The following is a 22,986-nucleotide window of genomic DNA, read 5'->3' on the forward strand; positions in this document are numbered from 1 at the left end:
GGTCCCTCCTCAAAGAGAGCCACAGCGGAGGGTCCCTCCTCAAGGAGAGCCACAGCGGAGGGTCCCTCCTCAAGGAGAGCCACAGAGGAGGGTCCCTCCTCAAGAGAGCCACAGCGGAGGGTCCCTCCTCAAGGAGAGCCACAGAGGAGGGTCCCTCCTCAAAGAGAGCCACAGCGGAGGGTCCCTCCTCAAGGAGAGCCACAGAGGAGGGTCCCTCTCCCAGGACGGACAGTGCAGTACATGTCGTGTATATACATGTATGTTTTAATACGTAACTAATACAGTGACATCATAGACCTTGGGTCTCGTCATACTACTTCCCTGATGGCTTCCACAGGATTGTAGCTGACATCCTCGTGGATTCATCTTCTTATTACAGACACATGCATTTCCTAACATTCGGTCTATATGCTGTAAAATGTATTATCTCTTCGATTTACACACGGCATCTATTGCACGTCTGTCCGTCCTGGGAGAGGGATCCCTCCTCTGTTGCTCTCCCTGAGGTTTCTCCCATTTTTCGAGATGGGTCTGGCTGCAGACCGCAGCAAGGAGGCGGATCGTATAGGGGCGGATCGTATAGGGGCGGATCGTATAGGGGCGTTTCCTAACTTTTTTTATCCAATAGAATGACACTCAGCAGAAATACATACTGTAGGTGGCAGTAATGCAATTTAAGGGATTCCAGCTGCTTTTATAAATCCTCGCAGAATAAGTCATTCGTTCTTTCACGATGGCCGAACAACAAGTTGAAACAGCGGTAATAGTATTTTCCAGAGATGCATGTTTATATTTATTGTAATGTCATTTTTCTTAACACACAATTGTCTCGTTATCAAAGTACAACATCGACTGTCCAACCTCGTTAAGCGTTAATAAAGTAAATAATAGTTGTATGTGGTAAAAATGTTTGTGGTATTAAATGCTAACTTAGCATGATGCTATAAAAACGTTGGCCTATAGTCCCGTTTGCAACCAGGCCTACTCTACTGTTGTAATAACGTTAAGCTTAGATAGGTCAATAGATTATCAGGCTCGGTAACAATACTGATTTGTGTTACCAAAGCTGATCATCTAATTGACCTAAGGTTAGCGTATATGCTGTGATGCTAACCAGCACTTAGCATGATGCTAGTGTACTGTTGTGTACTCTTGTATTATCTTGGAAATATAAGTAGGCCTGCCCTACATACTGTAACTTAATCAAATAATATGGTATGGATTCGGATAGACAACATGGCTAGCTTGGTTGGTTGAATTGAGTAATAAGATGTGCGGTACTGATTAAGGTTGTAACTGTAACAGTGTGTAACTACTAGTTGTAATGAACCAGACGAGAGACGGACGCATCCTTTCAGTAAATGTCGGCTGCTAATCAATATGTAAAAATAACACTTCAGATGTGTCTTCTATAATTATGTAACATTAGTTATGGCATCATCAGAAAAGATGAGCTGGCAGGATTCTGCAGCATTGACTGTTTCTATGATGCTGGAGGCACCTTCCAAGAATAACATGTTTGTTTAATAAAGACTTTCCTCTTTGTATGTACTATATATATATTTTTTATTTTTTAATTAATCTTACCACCAGACACAACATGAACAAATGAATGATACACATCAGGACAGTAACTTAAACTTCAGTATTTTAGGTGTACAGAAACCTCTACTCATGTTGTTAAATGATATACAGCAATATCTTCCATAAAACGTAGTTGATTGATTTGAATAATAATTACTACCACTGCACAAACAGTGAAAATGATATGCCTACAATTTATGAATGTGTCTTCTCTGTGGGTTGTATACTCTTCATTCTTTATGCAAATTAATTATAATTATTATTTTTCAAAGTTCGTTTATGATTCATTCAAAGCATTAAAATAAATGAGAAACAGAGAGCGTCCTATACCTTTAAGAAAGACGTGGGGGCGGGGTTCATAACCCTTTAGGAAACGCCCCTATACGATCCGCCCCTATACGATCCGCCTCCTTGCTGCGGTCTGCAGCCAGACTCTATTGCATTTTTCTCCCTTAAACTGTGGGTTTTCTCTGGAAGTGTTTCCTTGTACGATGTGAGGGTCTAAGGACAGAGGGTCTAAGGATAGAGGGTGTCGTTTTTCTCATACTGATATTCTGAACAATCTGTGCTGTTGTATTTGCTGTAAAGTGTCTCTACTGTAGGCTATTTTTATTATATGTACAGCACTTTGGCTCCACCAAAAATCGTTTAGAAATGTGCTATATAAATAAAACTTGATTTGATTTGACAAGCCAAATGTTTAAATGATGTGAATGTATATAATAAATATGGATCCACGAGGATTTAAAAAATCTTTCAGTTGTTGCCAAAAAACCATTTGCTGCAAACGAGGCTCTGATATGCGTGTATCATCTGGACTATAGGAAAACAGGAGCAAAGCGTTGTACTGTACCTGTGCCTGGCTGTTGGGCTCCAGCCTCAGCAGACAGCCCACCTGCTGGCCCTTGGTCTGGATCACTCCAGCACACACATAATTCTCAGGGTTGGGATCCACGTCATCCAGCAGGGCCGATCCCAGTCCCAGGAGCTACCCGCAACATAGCAGCATATGAATGAGCAGGAAAGAAGGGCACCATCAGAGGGTTAGAATAATACAGATCTACAATGAGATAGTTAGCGGTGTAAAGAACACGTACCTTTGCCTTAAGAACTTCTGTGTCCATGCCGTGGTTAGCCTTGAATATCTTCTGTGCTTCTTGTTGTGGTCTGAAGAAAGTTCACACAGGACATTATGAAATCCCTAACTCACATACACACAAAAACACATACACACAAAAACACATACACACTTACTGGCTGAGCTGTTTCCAGCGCTGGAAGAAGTCGTGTGAAGTCATCTCGGTGGGCTGGAAGAACTTGTTGATGGTGACAGGCAGCTTTAGGGTCAGGTTCTGCAGCGCTCCCCCATATCTGACACACACACACACACACACATCATTTTTAGACTAAGTATAAATATGTAGGCAGAAAGATAGCTAAAGTTGAGTTCAAAAGTGTACATACATTTGTAAAGAACATGTATGTCCTCTACAACTCCAGTGATTGGAGCACATACTTCTTTGTCACAAAATAAATAAATCATGAAGTTTGTTTCTTTTATTCATTTATTATGAGTCTTCTGAAAATGTGATCATATTTGCTGGGTGAAAAATATACATACAGCAAGATGAATTATACATTTTGGTGATGTCAAAAGTTGTGTCAATCAATGTTGCTTTGTTACGTGGCCTCTTAACCTCTTGTGAGTGATTATAAGTCACTATAGCTGGTAACCCATTTAAATAGGGCTCATCTGATACAAACATTAGACTCAGCCACAAAAGCTACAATGGGAAAGTCAAAGGAGCTCAGCACAGATCTGAAAAAGATCATTCATTTGAACAAGTCAGGAAAGTCACTTGTAGCCATGTCAAAGCAGCTAACTAAGCAAGCAATTGTTTGTAGATATAAAGTACAGGGCACAGTTGCGACACTGCCCTGATCAGGAATAAAACGCAAGCTATCACCTGCTACTGAGAGAAAATTGGTCAGGATGGTCAAGAGTCAACGGGGAACCACCAAAAAGCAGGTCTGCAATGAATTAGGAGCTGCTGGAACGCAGGTGTCAGTGTCCACCGTCCAACTTGTTTTACACCGACATGGGTTGAGAGGCTGCCGTGCAGGAAGGAAGCCCTCGCTCCACAAGCGGCACATTAAAGATCCACTGAAGTTTGCTGCTGATCACATGGACAAAGAAAAGGCCTTCTGGAGTAAAGTTCTGTGGTCAGATGAAACACAAATGACCAGAAATATGTTTGGAGGAGAGAAGGTGAGACCTTTAACCCCAAAAACACCATGCCTACCTTAAAGGTGACCTATCATACTATATTTGAACAATATATTGTAGGGCCATACCTATTCTATATAAAGTATATAAATATAGTTTTTATACTGCAGGAGAGGGGAGCGTGCTCTGAGATCAGCTGCTGGGCTGTCAGAAGAGGGGGAGGAAAAGAGAGGCTCCGTCCTCTGTGTTTTATTCTTATATGATTATATAGAGTCATTATTCATTTGTTTTAAAGCTCAATAAATAACAAAGAAGACCTTTGACCGGCACTTTTCTAATTTTGTCCGGAAGATTTAAACTTTAACGGACATGTTGACCGGCGAAAAAAAATCCAACTGAAACTCTGCCGAACAGTCCTTGGAAGAGGCGGAGAGGTGGGTGTTTGTCATCTGCTGGTGGACTAACCGGAGATAATTACAGCGCTTGCCTCGACGGGGAGGGATTGCATTGAATTACAGCAGCAGGAGCAAACGCTTGCCTCGGGGAGGGAGAAAAAGAGCCACAGCGGAGAATAAACAGAAGGGCAACCATGGCAACCATGCAAGGGAAGTCTTCTTCGCTGCTTTTGTGGCAGACTACAGCGCCACTTACAGGCCTGGCATATGTACTACAGCGTCTCCAGCGCTTTCAAGCAGCAATGGCCGGCGGTGGCCCAACCTCTCATTCCCCTGATAGGTGGAGAGTTGGCCATATAGGCGGAGCACCACTTCTGTGACGTAGAAAATAATTCAAATCTGGATCAGTCTGTATCAGATCCGTTGCAGCCCTGTTTTTAGAGATTTGGGTATGGAGGAAAATAGAGGGTTGTGTTTTCTGACACTTGGTGAGTTCCCTGGAACACCGGGGACACATATTCATGTATAAAAGACGTACAAAAGGTGCATTTTGCATGATAGGTCCCCTTTAAAGCATGGTTGTGGTACTATTATGCGCTGAGCCTGTTGTGCTGCCAATGGAACTGGTGCTTTACAGAAAGTAAATGGAATAATGAAGGAGGAGGATTACCTCCAAATTGGTCAGGAGAACCTAAAATCATCAGCCAGAAAGTTGGGTCTTGGGCACAGTTTGGTGTTCCAACAGGAAAATGACCACAGACACACATATAAAGCGGTAAAGAAATGGCTAAATCAGGCTAGAATTAAGGTTTTAGAATGGCTTCCCAAAGTCCTGACTTTAACCCCACTGAGAACATGTGGACAGTGCTGAAGAAACAAGTCCCTGTCAGAAAGCCAACAAATGTAGCTGAAATGCACCGATTCTGTCAAGAGGAGTGGTCAAAGCTTAACCAGAAGCTTTCCAGAAGCTTGTGGATGGAAACCAAAAGCGCCTAATTGAGGTGAAAATGGCCAAGGGACATGTTACCAAATATTAGCAATGCTGTATGTATATATTTGATCACTTTTTCAGAAGACTCATAATAAATTCATAAAAGAACCAAAATTCATGATGTTTGTTTTGTGACAAAGAAGTATGTGCTCCAATCACTCAATCACAGAAAAATAAGAGTTGTAGAAATGATTGAAAACTCAAGACTGCCATGAAATACATGTTCTTTACAAGTGTATGTAAACTTTTGAACACAACTGTATGTTTGGGTAAGAGATGAGAGACTTATATTGGGATGATACACTATCCAATACTGGGAAATGTATATTATTATGTTCTATTTATCTGGACCCTGAGTCTGTAATAAAGTTTTCATTCATTCATTATTCAGATAATTAAATTAGAACTGACAAATGGAAACATTAATACAAAGTCAAAATGCTTTTGAACATTACACATTCACACCACACATTCTGTCCTTTTGTCTTCAGCTCGATGTGGACAGGCTAGATTCTCTTGTCTATAGCGCATACATTGTTTCCCCCCATGCTCCAGTGATACCTACACATCAGTTACAACTTGTTTTTGGCACACTAATTGGGTCTAACTTTCCTCTCCTCCAGGGTTCTTGTATGTTTCAATTTAAGACCCACAAGAATGTAAATAAATACTCATGTGTATTTTGAAATCATACTGGCACGAGTATGAATGAAAATAAGTCAAAGAATGACTTATTACATGAATTTACTGACATGGTTTGATCAATACAAGTTGTATTTACAAACCCCAATTCCAATGAAGTTGGGACGTTGTGTAAAACCTAAATAAAAGCTCTAGTCTAGTACCCTCACTGGGCACTAACACCCATTTCTAATGATACACAGCCTATTTGAGAATCCATAGAGTAAGGGAAACTGCTGATTTTAAAAGTCAATTCATCAAAGTCATCCTCATTTAATCTGTAGTGTACTTGGTTGCCGGAGCTCACCTGAACTTGATGTTGAGCAGCGGAGCGTCAGAGAAGTCTGTCAGACACTCTATGTTGAGGACCTGTTGGATCTGGGCCCCCCCCTCTACCAGTGGTTCTACTGGTTTGGTCTGAACGTTGAGCTGTGGCTGGTTGTCAAGGCTCATCAAGACATCACATACGGACTTCCACACACCTTAAAACTGTCTACACCACTCACACTTTCTCAGGACTGTGGATTACTCTAGATTTTCAATAGAAGTGCACATATCGCCTGACAAAACAAACGCACACTGATTCATCCATGGGAACGCACATGAAAGCGGGGCTGTAGTGTAGAGTGGGCTGGCAGCTGGGCATGATGAGAGGGCTCCAGAGACAGACCCCAGGCTGTAGGTTAGTCCCTCTGTTGAACGAGGCTGATGGCCTTCTCACATGTTTTAGTGCTCTTAAGTGCACGTTAGAGAAAATGAGCCAAACTCATTTGTAATTTATCAGCGGATACTGATTTGTTTCTAATGAGCGAATATAGGACTGGTAGAGTAGCATGCTGTGTCCCAGTTGTCTGAAGTGTATTGGTTTCTGAACATACAAGAACATGATTGCACAAAAAGGATATGAGATTGCAGCTCCCCAGGATAGCTGACGGTGGTGGTGAAGCTGGCAAACTGCACTGAAGTCTTGTTACCGTAGAATAAGTACATTCTCCCTGAGAGACACAGTGTTGTTACACGGTTATTCTGCAGTGCCTAGCCGTCACTTTGAACTTAGGCCGGGCCCACTAGGCAAAATGATCTATCTGATACAGATGAAGTTATAAACCCACACTACACAGCTCTTTAAACCCGGTAGGGCTGGGCGATAAGGAACACAAATCATGTATTTTGAGGTTGAAAGGCATGACACAGTATAGGGCTGCTCAATTAATCGTATTTGAATCGCAATTACGATTTTGGCTTGCAACGATTATGAAAACAACATAATCGAAATAAAACGATTATTTTATTTTGTATTGGTTTTTCAGTTGAATTATACTTAAAGTTCAGGATAATCAACTGTTAAAAATATACTGTTCACATTTTTATTTTCAATAAATGGATGTTTTCAAAGTAAATGGATAATCGTTTTTTTTAATAATCGTGATATCAATTATTGACCCAAATAATCGAGATTATGATTTTGCCATAATCAAGCAGCCCTATGACACAGTATATATAAACAGTATAAATATCTGTATTTTCTAGGAAATGGGCAATATGTTAGTAAGTCAAATCTACATGTCACAAGCAAACAAGACTAGTTTAGGCTGGGTCAATGGTTGGGATGTGTTGGGTTTATTAGCCAAGTTGTTTTCATATTGTTAAATAGTTGTTAAATAGTGTTATAATAATAGGATAGTTTTCTACGATAGAGCAAAGATCAATGATGTAGGTTCATCGCTCAGAGACTCAGTGACAGACTTCATGGGGCATGAGTGGGTTCCGTGGAGAATGTGAGGGTGGAGAGATGCAAACGCCGACATGGCTTTACGAGAGGAACATCAAACTATATTGATTTCAGTCATATGTTCTCATCCTATATCCCGTTTGAAAAACTATTGATATATAAAAGAAGTCGGTATATTGTCCAGCCCTAAATATCAGTAACCTAGGCAACAGAACAACATCCACCATCTGCCAGGCCCCGCCAATCACAACAACCCATGTCAGAGTGTCGCTGCATCCTGGCAGGATGCTCCTCTCTCTGTGAAGAACACTCACCCAGATTTTGACGATACTCTGACTTTATGCCAATCTGTAGAAGCTGATTCTCAAACAGAACCCCATTGTTCTTGCACACAAACCTGTTGGATGAAGGCGTTTCAAGGGTTAGTCAACACTAACATTTGCTTTGAAAATTGCACTTCTATCATATCCAAAGCAACCCATTATATCGACCCTAAGAAGGGTTTGTTCTGGTCAGTGTGAGTGGTGTCAGAATGACTTATATAAAGTGGCTTGCTGTATTCAGAAGTGCTTCCAACAGCATTATCATTAAATAAAGCTTACACAGTTAGTAGCTCCAGTCCAACTGCACAATTATTATTTTCCTGAAAAACAGTCGGTCAGCCGAAACAGCTGACCAACTTGCATGGGGAAAAGGAGTGGATTTTGCAGAGACTCCTTAAAACATCAGAATTGGATTATCCCTCAAGTTATAACAGCTCTGTCAAGTGGATGTTATAGGTGTAGTCCTTGTTAAATGTAAGTGCTTATCTCTCTCTTGCTATGGCAAACCCTACAGAAATCCAGTATGGTTTCAGCTAGGCAAACACATGACAAAGTACAGAGAGAGAAAGAGCTTACTTGTTAAGAAGTTCGTCTGCCTCAGGCAGAGGAGGAGCAGGATCCTCAGAGGGAGGAGCAGAGCTGAGAGCACAGGACAGAGGAGGAGGAGGAGGAGGAGGAGGAGGAGGAGGAGGAGGAGGAGGAGGAGGAGGAGGATACAGACAGGACACACAGCCAGGGAGGAGTCAATGGATAGAGTAGAAATGAGGAGTGAAAAAGCATCCATTCACCACAGGGTGCGGCACACAGTGAGATAAAGATTGGTTCAGAGAAACACGAGGAAGAAAAAAAAAAGAATAAAATGCAGCGGTGGTTAGTAAAAGCAGTTTGTATCAAATAATATCATTACACATTGAATGGTATCTACTGTTTTAAAATGTCTGTATGTTGATGCTGTACTCAAGCACCTTGAATCAGAAATGGAACAAATGCCTTTGAGATTGAAGTGCAGACTTTCAGCTGATTTGAGAGTTCATGTATTCAGAACAGAAACACATTTTGCCGACTCCACTGCACACAGATTTGACGACCTACATAATTGGCCACAGTTCAAAGTGTTTACATGTAGCAATGACTAACCACTGAAAGCCAACTCTCTCCTCACACACCAGTTATATGATATGGTCTTTTCTTGAGTACAGAGCCCAACTACATTCATTCTGTCGTTTTTACTGCTCACACAAATGTGTTCACATAACTTACAATGTCAGTTACACTCAGCGGCTCAATTAAAGAAGCATCAGAATAGCTTTTAGAAGATGTTATTGATGCTTTTGTTAATGTTAGTAGTTCTGACTACTTTGCAACATTAGTTTGACAGAAAGCCAGTCTCAGTGGTCTACAGGTGGAACACTATACATCTAATGATGATGTCTAATTGTCAGCTCCCATTGACTGCTTTCATAACATGTACATTAAGTGTATATGGTAAATGTTCTTGCCAGAAACAACAGGGGTCTATTTTCACCTACATTGGGAAAATGTTGGACACTGTTTTCTTCTCCCCGTAGATGAGCTCCTCGTGGCTAACTATGGTATATGATTCCTTTGATAAGGTTTAAAACGTTCAAGCATTATGTACATGTAATCTAGATAAACCTAAACATTCAGGGTAGTGGATCTGATCAAATAATGTTCATTTGAAGATAAAAAGTCTGTCCTAGAAAACAAATGTGTATACTACTATACTTGTATTTCTTTGACACTAGCTAGTTCTGTAGTTTACTACTGGGCCCTTACTCCGAGTCACCAGAACCCTCCACCAATAGGGAGTCACAGGGTCGCGGTGGGCTGTTCCAGATCTCTGTCAAAGGGCCATCACGGTGAGGAGGACACACACACACACACAACACACACACACACACCACACACAACACACACACACACACACACTAACACCACACACAATTACACACACACACACACACACACACACACACACACACACACACACACACACACACACACACACACCACACCCCACAACCACACACACAGCACACACACACACACACACCACAACCACACACCACACACACACAGCACTACACACACAGCACACACACACACACACACACACACACACACACACACACACCACACACACACACACACACACACACAACACACACACACACACACACACACACACACACACACACAGAGAGAGAGAGAGAGAGAGAGGGATAAGGAGAGAGGGGAAGGAGAGAAAAAGACGAAAGACAGTCACATACATAGCAAGATAATAAGAAAAGACAAGTATAGCAGACCTGCCAACCCTGAAAAAAAAGTCTACTTCCTGCTCTCTGTAACCCCTGTAGACTGCTTAGAGACTGACAGCCTCCTGCGTGTTCCCCCCCCCGTGATGATTCAGCACACAGATCTGTTATCTCCTAACTAGGGTTACAACACATTTTTGTCTTTTACACTCTAAGAACGATAAATTGGATTCAAAACTTTTAAGTAAATGTAAATTCAGAGTAGGGGGCGGCTTCTCTTAGTTTTTCGTGGTGAAAATAGAAGAGATATTTGTCTCTAGGCCAAGACACCAGTGACAGTAAATCCTTATTCTTGCTTATATTACATGTGGGCTACTTATTATACAAAACCTGACCACTTTAAAAAAGCAGAGCATTATCAGTATCTGAGTATGAATGTCTATAGGTTGACAGGTCCATATTAGACAAAGATAGAGCAAAGAAAGAAAGAGCCATCAGTGCAGCAATCAGCACAGACACATGTAACATTTTAGCCTTACAGTGCAGACTACACCACAAACATTAACGACTATTTCACTTAACAAAAAAACAACCATTCGGGTCAAAGACCTATTCAGCCTAGTCCAGTATGAGAGACACTTTCTGAACATTCTGTGTGTCAAACATGCATTTAAGTAACAGCTGGTTTATCAAATATGATGTCAACTAGAAAACTGATAAGTAGCTGGCTAGATATTCATCCTGGACTTTGGCTAATTCTCAATGTACATATGAAGAAAAAGAGCTTTCACCTTAGGAAGCCGTCATCGTTCACAGCAGCAGAAGGTGCAGCAGGCCCTGCCTCAGAGAACACATCCACCAATAGACTGCCAGCACTGGCTGGAGCAGCACCAACAGGGGCAGCCGAACGAATCCCAAGGAGGTCTGCTGATGGTGACGGGGTGGACTGTAACACAAAGGAAACTTGCAATGTAGTATTTTTGTTGCAGCTGCTGGTATACATGAAAGGACGCTAAAAGCAACCATGAAATACTGTTTATAGAGGCTCCACAGAGTCTGCTTACAGCATTGGAGGAAGCCATGGCCGCTGTGTCTGGCCCCCGCTCACCCCCTCCATTCAACTCCCCGCCTTCCCTTTTGCTGTCTTCCAGATCTGTCACGGACACAGTACCGGGCCCCTTCTTCTTCTTCAGCTTAGCCAAGATTGATGACTCCCGCTCTGGGAAGGGAGGCATCTCTTCCAGGACTGTAGCCTGTACAACACAGAGGACACTCATGCTGTGGGTCCAGACTCAGAGAGGAGCATACATCAACAAGAACATGACTGCAGGGATTTGGACTGGATCGTCTTAGAAGACAGTGTAACAAACATTTATTAACTATGTCAACCTGTGGTCCTTGAAACGTGAAATCATAATTATTTAACCTGAACTGTGTTGGGTCCTAAGAACTAACCAGGACATCTGTGCTAGCGATGGAGGAAAGCTTCAGATACTCGACAGCACGCTGCTGCAGCTCAACGTCTGAGTTGCGGATCTGGCTGTCGCAGCGCAGCACCTCCTGGATGGTGGCCTTGGTCTCCGGGAACAGGTTGATGAACTTGATGTAAGCTGACAGCAGCAGGGCGCGGGTCGGCACGGAGCACAGGTGGAACTTGGAATGGAGAAGGTTGAACTGGACCAGGGGGCTGCATGACAGGACAGCAATGTTATTACATATTCATTAAACCGTCACTGTCACAGAGCCTTGGCAGCCAAAAACCAACATACCTGGAGCGTGGGTCTCCAGCAATAAGGTTTCCAAACTCTCCCAGAATGTAGCCTCCAACCTTCACCATGTTCTCATGACAGGCAGGGGCCTGCAGGGCCTGAAAGAGACGATAAATCAACTAACTGTCTTCTAACAATAATACAGCAGTGCTAAATGACACATTTCATATATCCTGATGTCTGAGTTTAAAGGTCTCCTATCATGAAAATGCACATTTGGATGTCTTTAGGCGCTTTCACACCGGAGTACTTTTCCCAGGAATAGTTCCGATAGTTCCTGGGATTTTGCGTTCACACCAAAAAGATCTGGAACTAGAACTTTTTTTCGGGAACTTTTCCCCCCTTTTCAGTCCCTGCTAGAGAGGTGGTACTTTCCTGGGGAGGAAAAGGTTCCCATTTCTGATTGGTTGGGTGAATTGCAAACCACGCCCACGTATTAGCATTAGCATTAGCCCAGCGCACCAACGGAGAGAGACTAACTTATGGCAACACAAAAGAAAACATGGGAGCGGTGGAGTGATGAGGAGGTGTTGGAGCTTCTGGCGATTTACTCGGAAGACAATAAGTCTTCAAAGAAAATGAACAAAGAAAATGCTTATTCTTTGTCAACATACTTCACAATTCACACAAAAGAAAACAAATGCAGCGTAACTATTGTGGACATGGACACCTTCTGGAACAACTGCAGGTTAAGGTTAAGAGGTTAAGACCCTCTGATCATAAACATCTATTGTAGAAACACTGAAACACTGGTTGTCTCCCTTAGTTACTGTATCGCTCAGATGTGACGTTGGTGGTTTAAACGTTATGATAAAAAGAAAATAATCCTAACGGCCCGTCCACACTACAGCTTCAAAAAAAGCTTGGAGCTGGGCGTGTCTGAAGCTTGGGGATTTTTTGCGAGCAACGCGACCAACAACCAATCACATGAATCTCCCGCCCCCGACTTACAACGCAAAAAACCCCGGGGATTTTATGCGAGCAATATATATATATATATAAACTCCCCAAACAGGCGAAAACCTACCAGTTTCACCCACTGTCTCTGCCACCTCCCTCCATGACTGGTTCCTCCGGTTTGTATCCCGGTAGGTGAAGAGGGTCTGGTCATACAAAACCGGGTGATTTGCTACGGCGATAATTAGTTTCTCCTCCATCTTTTTTTTTAAATATAGAAATGAACGGCGGGATATCTCTCCCAGCTTAGACGCGGTTTGATTGGCTAGGGCTTGAGCTGTCAGCTTTTCAGAAACGGGATTTGATTAGCTAGCGCTGACTACTCCGGCGTCAGAAGTTGAACATTGTTCAACTTCTGACGCCGGAGACGACGGAGACGGACCGCTATGTTACCCACAATTCAGTTCGACGAAAAGCGAGGCAACGTGACGACACCCCATTCAAAGTGAATGGGCAGACGCGTTGGAAACTGTTTTTGAAGCTGTCGACGCTGTAGTGTGGACGCAGCGTAAACCATTAAAAAAAGGACTCAATGATGTAAAAATGTTTACATAACATAGGTTGATAACAGACTGCAAGTTAGTATTGCTTATTAAAGATAAAAAAAATGTTGAAATATAAAAGATGTTACTCTATTAATTTTTTTCAATTAGCAAAGAAAGAAAAAAACATTTCACTACATTAGATTATGTATCTGAACAGACAATCTATGTCACTTTTCAGTACTTGATAATCGTCAGATATATGCAACACACATTTTAGTCCATCACATTCAATCCGTTTCCCTCTCAGCTAAAGACCTGCATTTCAATCTACTGCTGCGGTCAGAAGTTACATTTTATGATTTTGTGTAGGGTTACCTCAAAGACCGTCTTGGCAGCGTAGCCCTGCACATCGTCTCGATTGATGACGATCTGAATGACGCGATACCACACCTCTTCACTGACGTAGTCTCCGGCTATGCGTATCAGGTTGAGAATGGTGTCCACGTACCAGGAGTAATCCACGGCATATTTCTCTGCAAGTATGGCTACTTTTAGCACCTGAATGAGGAAGGCATAACAAATAACAGCTCAATTACTTTGAAGACTTTAAATATGTTGGGTAAACTGTAAGGCTACTGGAATCGTTTTTTCTATATTGAAGACTGCAATTTTCAACATGCAACTGGTGGAAACAAACCACCTTCTATGTTAAGAGAGGAATTTAGTCTTCACATCTGGGGAAAAAACTGAACATAGCGTGGCATTAAAACCTGGAACAGTCTTTCAAACCCACCATCTCCTCTCTGATTGAGTAGTCTGCTGTCTCGAGGTAGCTGAGCATCTCAGCTACGATCTGCTTGGCATTGCTGCGATCGCACATGGCATACAGCAGATCAGCGGCCCTCTGTCGAACACTCACATCCCTCTCAGTCTGCAGAGTTACAAAGAGACAAACAGTGACAAAACAGAAGGGGAAAAGGTGACAGAAGTATAGATAGACCAAAAGACAACTGTATAACTGTGTGCTACTGGACAGTATAACACACTTAGACTGTAACCTTTGAAAGCTATGCTGATTTGTGAAGGGAAAATGTACATGGGACGACTTGGTGGTTGGTAGAATTATGCTGCTTGAAAAAAGTTGATCACACTGGTAAGAGACTATCTTTAGTTCCGACAGTGAGACAGTACCTTGAGGGCGTTGATGACGGTCTCGATGTGTGTCTTGACAGCTTCATGGGAAAACTCAGAGCTGGCCAAGGTGCACATGCTCTCTAGAGCCAGGTAGCGCAGGTTGGTCTCCCTGTGCTGCAGGAACTGGCCCAGCTGATTACAGGCTCGCACCAGCAGGTTGGGCTCGCTGCAGAACACACAGCCAAACTTACTGCACTGTCAACAGGCTTCAGTTAAGTTCAAATGCGCGTTCCCTCCAGAAGATTCGCATTGCATTACTCGTGCGAGTTTGACCGCGGCATCATTTGTCTTTACTAGCGTCACACAAACTAGACGCGCTGGCGAGGAGGCGGGGCTTATCTTAATGTTGATACCAACAACAACATTTACTTATGTTGACTGATTTAATTATAAAACTAGAGTCAAATTGATGCTGAAATAATGACATACTAATACCAGTTAGTGAAAACAATGAATGAAAGCTTTGGCGAGTGTATCCACAAGCCTCCACACTCACAATAACAACATAAATGAAGCCGCAAATTGCCATGCCTCAGACAGTCTGGAAGGAACTGGAACTGAGAGCTCTGTGTGCCATCGCCCTTCGCCAACGGCTGGGGTTTTGTTTTGTTTTTCTGATGTAACAACGTCAGTGATGACAAACTGAGATCCTCAGACAATCACTTCGCCTCCAATGTGAACACACCAGAAATGAGATTTCACACTAGTTCATCAGAATTAGAAACAGGTTTATTACCAGGTTGACGCGTACGAGGAATTTGACTTGATGTCATTGGTGCATACATAAAACTAAAATTAAAAACACAGATAGAACTATTTTAAGAAAACTATAATAACATAAAATAATAATAAAAAATATAGTAAATGAATCATATTAATACAAAATTATTGTAATACAGTGAAGGGAAGATAGAGTCTTGTTTACATACGTAATACCTCCAGTCATTTCTCACGTTGCAGAGGATACACTAAAGGTGTACACTGCTAAGTTACTGAATTCAATACTATGACTGTTTGTATGTGTCAGCTAATGAGAGTCGGAACACTCACCTGTCATAGTGTATGATCAGTGAGATAGCCTCAAACAGGATTGCATTCTTGGCATTGGAGTGTTGCACCTTCTTGGACTTGGGTGGCTCCTGTGCCTTATTCAGGATGGTCTCCAGACATTCTACCAGACGACCCTTGACAGCACCATCTTCTGGTGGAGGGTAGCACTGCAGCAGACGCAGCAGCTTGCAGGAGAGCCAGGGTGCCGGGACAAAGTAGTAGGTGTAGTCCTGCAGATCAGTGGAGGCCGAAGACACAATCTGCCGAGCCAACAGAACTAGTTGTAGCAATTACAGCTAATTCAAGCTAAATATGTGCCAGAGACTGTCTAACTGTCTTTGCAAAGCACAGCTTACTTTCCCATAACCAAAACATATCTACAGTATCCAGAACCAGAACCGTGGGAGTCCAGTTAGTTGCAAATGGAGACTCTCTGTATTTGCCTTAAAACTAATCATTTCAAAATGTGTGTTTATCATATACTAGCATGCACAGATATCACTCGCTGGGTAATGAGCAACACATCCACCTGGGAAGCCGATCTTTGATAATCGACTGATTAACTTATCATTTTGCTTTTAAACAGTATCAGAAGTTCATAGAAAACAATGCCGTCAATGCTTAGGAAACATTGTAAATGGAGAGGAATGCTTGTTGTTAATGTAGAGCAACACAATCTAAATAAAATGTTTATTTTTACAATTTATTATTCAGGAAGCACACACACCCACCCACCCTGCTAAGTCGGGAAACGGCCAGTGAAACGCAGGTCTTGAACTCATCTGGATTCTTCTGGCTCAGACAGGTGATGAGGGAAATGGCTGCTGTCACCACACCCTGAACACAGAAACATACTCACAATAAGATGATTAATAATCCCATAGATATATCCATTGATATCAGTGGTGAAACTAGTGTCCTCGATTAAAAATATATTTATAACAAAACAAATATGTTGTGATGTTGATCAAGGTCAGTTCATAAGAGAAAACTCATAAAAATGTCATATAGATTCATGATCAAACAGGCACAACAACACTGCATTATGTGACCACATTACTAGTGTACAGGGGTCTGAATTGTGCACTCACCATGTGTTGGTCATTGAGCAGGTGCACCACGCGGGAGGTCCACTCCCCCATCAGAACCAGGTCAGGAGAGGTCTTATAGAGGCGCAGCAGACACAGGGCAGCAGACTGCTTCACACTGTCCATGGTATCACTGTGGTGCAGCACATTAACGTTACCAGCAGCTAAGTGAAGTCAGTGTTGTAAATGATAGAAAACTGCCTTGGCTTCATCACTCAGCAAAAGAGAAGAAAATCAGGATGATGTCATTGATTTTACTTCCTTAACACTCACAAAGCAGAAGTCACTAGTTGGATCTTTTACCTTTTGATACACTACCTTGAAAAATATAAAAATGTAATATTATTTCTCAGGGGGATTGGCTAACCTTGGGCCCAATACAACACAACACAGACAACTGGAACTCACCCAGCCACCAGGATCCGAGGGATCTCACTGGCAAAAGCCTCAGCCATCTCACGGCTTCCCACGTTAGCAATACAGTGAAGTGCCAGGCACATGAAGGTGGGGTTGCGGCTGGAGAGGTCATTCTTGATGGCGTTGTTGATCAGACGAATCAGCTCACTGTTGCTGTTTACCAACACTGAAATGAACAGGTAACCCTGGAGTAACAGAGAACAAGACAGCAATGATACCACTGAGATGAAGTGAAGCCATCTCAACAACATAGAATTAAAAGTGTTAATTGGTGTGAAATCTGGTTAAGGGACCGTACACATAAGCATGTTTTGCCCTGGATATCTACTCTTGTGCCAACTTTTCAAGGGAAGGCAGGACATGCCATACGTTGCTAGGCGACCATCTGAACTTTTTCAGGGTATTGTTTAAAAAAAATAAAATGTATTAAAGCACTGCTCACTCCATATAAATACAAGGGTTAGGGTGTAGGGTGTAGGGTGTAGGGTTAGGCTGCTTTTCATGTGACTGCAGCTTAACGACTCCTATCACTCAAAGTTAAAATTGTCCTTGACCCCATCACACCCAGCCTATACATCAACCATTAACAATTTCAATGTTTCTGTAAGTTATGAACTACTGACTCGGATGCTATTATTTCCCTTTTAAATAGAGTGCCACAGTGACGCATCCTAAAACCCGGAAGTAAGTTAGCATTTTACCACTTCCTTCGACAAAAAAGCAATGCAATTTCTCCATAGAATTTAGGAAAATAGCTGGAACTAAGGTCTGTGGTTGAGACACATTTAAGAGACGGATCACGTTTTGTTCTACGACATTAAATCCATCAGCAGTGACCCCACTGGTGATTTTTGAAGAGTTAACGTGTCTGGAAAACGATGGTTGTTAACAAGTGGCTGAATAGGACTACAGAAGTTGTCAAGGCCGTTTTACGTCATTACACCGAACACGTAAAACACTCCCGCTAAGTCTGTTTTTCCCTGTGTTCTGCTTGAAAGCAAGTACCTGCCTCCTGCAAACTGTTAAAACAAAAGCTTCAACTTGTACAATTTTGAATCTGTACTTTTGAATATGGATCTTAAGTCGGCATGACGTTGAAGCAGCGACCCTGCTGTAGTTTGTTTATAGCATAACGTTAGCATTTTGCTTCTGGCGACTAGATTTATGATTATAAAATTATAAAAGTAGGATAGACATGTGGATATTATCCGGCTGAACAAATGTGATCCGTCTCTTAAATGCGTGTCAACCACAGATCTTATTACGAGCTATTTTCCAAAATCCTATGGAGAAATTGCATTGCGTTTTTGTCGAAGGAACCGGAAGGAGTTTACTTCCGGGTTTTAGGATGTGTCACTGTGGCACTCTATAGAGTGGCGAAGTCACGCCCATCTACTTCCGGTCCATGGGACCTTATTTCGGAAAAATTATGTATTGAAGTCAATGGAGAGAGAAAACGTATCTTTCGATCCCGTTTGAATTGTGCCATGAATTACACATGTTTGTCAATCTTAACAAATAATTTCCATGTCAAAAAAGTCACGGTTTGATGTAAAACTGTTGAAATATAAGACTATGAAAAATCCGCAACTATCATACAAGCAATGGGTCTTGCTCGTTCTTTCGCTTCCCGTCTGATGAAAGGACCAGGAGTGGCTGGATCAAGTTAGCTACCTAGCTAGTAGCAAGCACGTTAGTTATACAGCCGGCTTAGCCTTGTCATTTGTATTAGTCTTAACATGAAGTAACATTAAGTAACCCAAAATGTTTAACAGTAAGAGTAGTAGTCATATTTCGTGAACCCTTTGAAGAGTACTGGCACACCGGTGTGATCATTCACCATTTAAGCCCGGGGGAGAAATGCTAACGCTACCGCTACCGCTACATTAGCATCGGCGATCTGTTCTACTTGATGCTATCTGCACAAATGGTTGACATGAAACATTAAAAAGATCAGGCCGTTCAGAGAGATTCAAAGGAAGGCAGGCAGGCAGCTTTGCATGACATTCTTCTGGACGTGTTTCATTGTGGTGATAGTGAGGGTAGTCAATCCCTTTTTTGACGGCCATCTTGGTGACGTGTGTTGTTCTGCGAGACCAGAGATGTAGTTCATTGTGCCTGTCACACAAAAAATGTGCTACTTCACAGTTTTACGACACATTTGTATTTTTTTGACTTGCAAAATTATCTTTTAAATTGACAAACATGTGTAATTTGTGGCACAATTCAAACGGGATCGAAAGATAATCTTTCTCTCTCCATTGACTTCAATGCATAATTTTTCCGAAATAAGGTCCCATGGGGCGGAAGTAGAAGGGCGGGACTTCGCCTCTCTATAGAGTGGCGAAGTCCCTCCCCTTCCGGGGGAGCTCCATGGGACCTTATTTCGGAAAAATTATGCATTGAAGTCAATGGAGAGAGAAAGATTATTTTTCGATCCCGTTTGAATTGTGCCACCAATTACACATATGATTTTTGTGAATCTTAAAAAATAATTTCCTCTCTCCATTGACTTCAATACATAATTTTATGAAGAGTACTGTCACATCGGTGTGATCATTCTATAATACACCTTTAAGCCCGGACGCCCCCGAGGGAGACATGCCAACGCTACATTAGCATCGGTGATCTTTTATTACTTCATGCTATCTGCACAAATGGTTAACATTGAACATTAAAAAGATCAGGCAGTTCAGAGAAAATCAAAGGAAGGCAGGCAGGCAGCTTTGCATGACATTCTTCTGGACGTGTTTCATTGTGGTGATAGTGAGGGTAGTCAATCCCTTGTTTGGCAAGACAGTAGTGACGGCCATCTTGGTGACGTGTGTTGTTGTGCGGGACCAGAGATGTAGTTCATTGAGCGGCAAAATAAATTTTTTTTTTACTTGCAAAATTATCTTTTAAATTGACAAACATCATATGTGTAATTCGTGGCACAATTCAAACGGGATCAAAAGATACGTTTTCTCTCCCCATTGACTTCAATAAATAATTGTTCTGAAATAAGGTCCCATGGAGGTCCACCGGAAAGGGAGGAACTTCGCCTCTATTGCTCACCTGCAAGAACCACAAACCAATGCACATCACTAGTGTGAATTAACCACTAGGTGGGGCTAAAACATTACACATCTTTGAATAGCAGTCATGAAGAACAAGAATCTGTTTCAGAGATTAAATTAGAGCAGTTCATATGACAGTTGCACTTTTCCTACTTTTTTTTGTATTACCTTAACAAATTAAGCAACCACAGGGTGAATCATGAAAAAGCTCTCACCGTAATAAATGTTCTTGGTTTATAGTAGTTATTAATGCCTTCGACTCTGTCCAAACTCTGTCTGAGCAGTAGTTTAGATGTTTTTGAGGGCACACTAATGGAGACCCTGACTCAACATTATTCTGCCTAGTCAACATTTCCTGTTCCTGTGAAAATTGGTCCACTACACTGAATCAGGAAATACGCAGTGGCTTAGGTTTTTCTTCTGCTTTAACATTTAGAGCATTTAAATATGTATTACTCATTTAAATGCCTTTGAAAAAAAAGGGACACACTCACTTCGTAATCATACTCAAACTGCAAAATTATCAATTTAATGCATTGTTAAGTCAAACTAGTTTTTCACCTGTGGAGCTGGTATCCCGTCAGATTTTGACAGATTAGAATTCAGAGGGCAATGTGCTGTGAAAAAGTCATTGACAGTGGGTTGAAGAGCTCCTGACTTGAGGCCTTGGAGTGTCTCCTCCTTTCTCCTCTCATCTAACAGCTGTGCCACAGGCTCACAAGCAGAGTCTTGTCAAGTTCTTCACTTTCTTAGGAGAAAGGTTCCCCCTGTATTCTAAACTGTGGTTCTAGTGGTGCTTGTAAATAAACCAAAATAGCTAATTTTATCAGAGGTCATCTGTCCAGATTTTTCTGGATACAGAAACTAATTCTATAAAATGTCATTGTTGTATCTGTCTGTTCAGAAACAAAGACGCGTTTTCAGTGGACTCATTGTCAACATCTGTTCTTTTTTTTCTCCATTCGTATGTATGAAAAATCTATAAACGTGTTCTGTGTGTTATTATTACAAAAATAATTAATATTAAAGGCTAACAAATATGTCTTCTAATCACTGAAAATGATAAACAAAATGCTGGGGAAAAATAGATTATAGCTGAATTTCACAACTGTGTCTGAGAAAGACAGACTATCTGTTAATCAGTTGTGTCCAAGGTCAATACAACAACAACATTATATTTATTCTTAAGAGAAAATCTTTAGTATGAGTTCTTGGGTATGTTAGGAGGTGTACATTCTTAATTCAATTGTCTGTGCCACTTAAGAGCTGTGGTCATCAATACATAAAATTGTCTGAGTTAAACTTTCTTGTTATCCATCATTTTGGCGGACAGGGGAGTTACATTTCTGTCATTAATCTAATACTACCCACCATTGTAAGTTAAACATGTTTGATTATACCAACAAGTCTTAAATAGCATTAACGATTTATTTATTTAATAAGCTAAAAAAGTATGCACTTCAAAGTATATTATTTATTATATATTATTATCCAACGGCTTCTGCGTCAAAAGCCAATAATGTTATATTGTATTGGGTGCCCCAGCTGGTCTGTGTGGGAACCAGAGAATGTTAATAGTGAATAGGCTATAGCAGTAATTGACTTTTTTTCTGGTTTGCTTATGATTATTGCTATAAATGTTGTGCTTGCATTTCCATAGAACCGATAAGTTGGACCTGACCAAGAACCAATGTTTCAAGCTGAAACTAGTTGGGGTTCGGTAGGGCAACAAATGATTAACAACAGAGTCTGATACCTGGCATAATACTTTGAAAGTTTGTGAATCTGACAGTATATGGATGATGACACACAGGTCATTTACCTCTACTTCTGTCAACACTGACAGTCAGTACACTCAGATCAGGTGCAGTGTTTCACATGTTGTTCTGAGACAGATTTCATAGTGATCACATAGTTTAGCTCTCAGTGAGCTAAACTATGATGAGCTCAAAAGCTTTATTTTGAGGATCTAAAAAACCAGATAATAACACTTTGTTTTAACATGCAGGTTTTGATGCAGGAATGATAGAACCCATATAAACAGGAACTGATTAGACATCCCCATGAGAGAAAGATGGCTTGTTTGGTTTTATTAAGTTGATTAAAGAAATAGGAAAAGGAGAATATATAAAATAAGACCATTGCAAATGTAGTACATTTATCTGGTTTAAACATGTATAGGTATGCGTTTGAGTAAAATAAACATTTTAGTTTTATTCAGTAAATTCATGACAGCTATATTGAAATAAAAAATATTGTCATTGAGAGTCAACTAAAATAACTGGTGAAAATAACAAAAGATGTGCAGTGTTTTTTAACTTAAACAAATGCAAAGATAACCCGTACATATTTATCTTTAAACAACACAATACCAATTGTGTAACTAGGAAAGAGTTTCAAATCAATATTAAGTGGAATAACACTGATTTACATTTACAGCTTTCCTGTGTGTTGGCATCCTCTTCCTGTGTGTCACATTGCTGTTGGCAGACTGTTACCTCTTTTCCACGAGGCCTTTCCACATACTTTGAATGGCAACCCCTTTGCTATCATTCTGATACCAACAAGTACGTACTTATTCAATATTCCATTGTTTTGCACTTTGAGGGATGTTCACTCTGACGGTGCAGCGACTTAAAGGCTCCTACATGGCGCTGGTCAGTGGAAAAGCAAACTGGTTTTCAAAGGTGCACACGTTTAACCAACTGCAAACCAAGTAGCCCTCAGGAATCATCAAGATTAAGACGAGTCAAAGCCC

The 22,986-nt window shown here is 41.4% G+C and overlaps 1 protein-coding gene across 1 annotated transcript in view; it reads right to left on the minus strand.

Annotated features, from left to right (window-relative positions):
* The window catches only part of ap2a1 (adaptor related protein complex 2 subunit alpha 1), a 43,326-nt gene that overhangs the window by 3,538 nt on the left and 16,802 nt on the right, over positions 1 to 22,986 (minus strand). The window contains 20 exon segments of the mRNA XM_034202273.1: positions 2,438 to 2,572; positions 2,682 to 2,751; positions 2,839 to 2,955; positions 6,186 to 6,309; positions 6,784 to 6,873; positions 7,925 to 8,007; positions 8,510 to 8,572; positions 9,731 to 9,768; positions 9,770 to 9,794; positions 11,001 to 11,155; positions 11,274 to 11,462; positions 11,665 to 11,896; positions 11,979 to 12,076; positions 13,796 to 13,978; positions 14,214 to 14,351; positions 14,612 to 14,780; positions 15,665 to 15,924; positions 16,400 to 16,501; positions 16,756 to 16,885; positions 17,161 to 17,354. Of these exon segments, the coding sequence (XP_034058164.1) occupies positions 2,438 to 2,572; positions 2,682 to 2,751; positions 2,839 to 2,955; positions 6,186 to 6,309; positions 6,784 to 6,873; positions 7,925 to 8,007; positions 8,510 to 8,572; positions 9,731 to 9,768; positions 9,770 to 9,794; positions 11,001 to 11,155; positions 11,274 to 11,462; positions 11,665 to 11,896; positions 11,979 to 12,076; positions 13,796 to 13,978; positions 14,214 to 14,351; positions 14,612 to 14,780; positions 15,665 to 15,924; positions 16,400 to 16,501; positions 16,756 to 16,885; positions 17,161 to 17,354 (2,595 nt within the window).

This window comes from Gymnodraco acuticeps, unplaced genomic scaffold (assembly GCF_902827175.1).
Source record: "Gymnodraco acuticeps unplaced genomic scaffold, fGymAcu1.1, whole genome shotgun sequence".
NCBI classification, from domain to species: Eukaryota; Metazoa; Chordata; class Actinopteri; order Perciformes; family Bathydraconidae; genus Gymnodraco; species Gymnodraco acuticeps.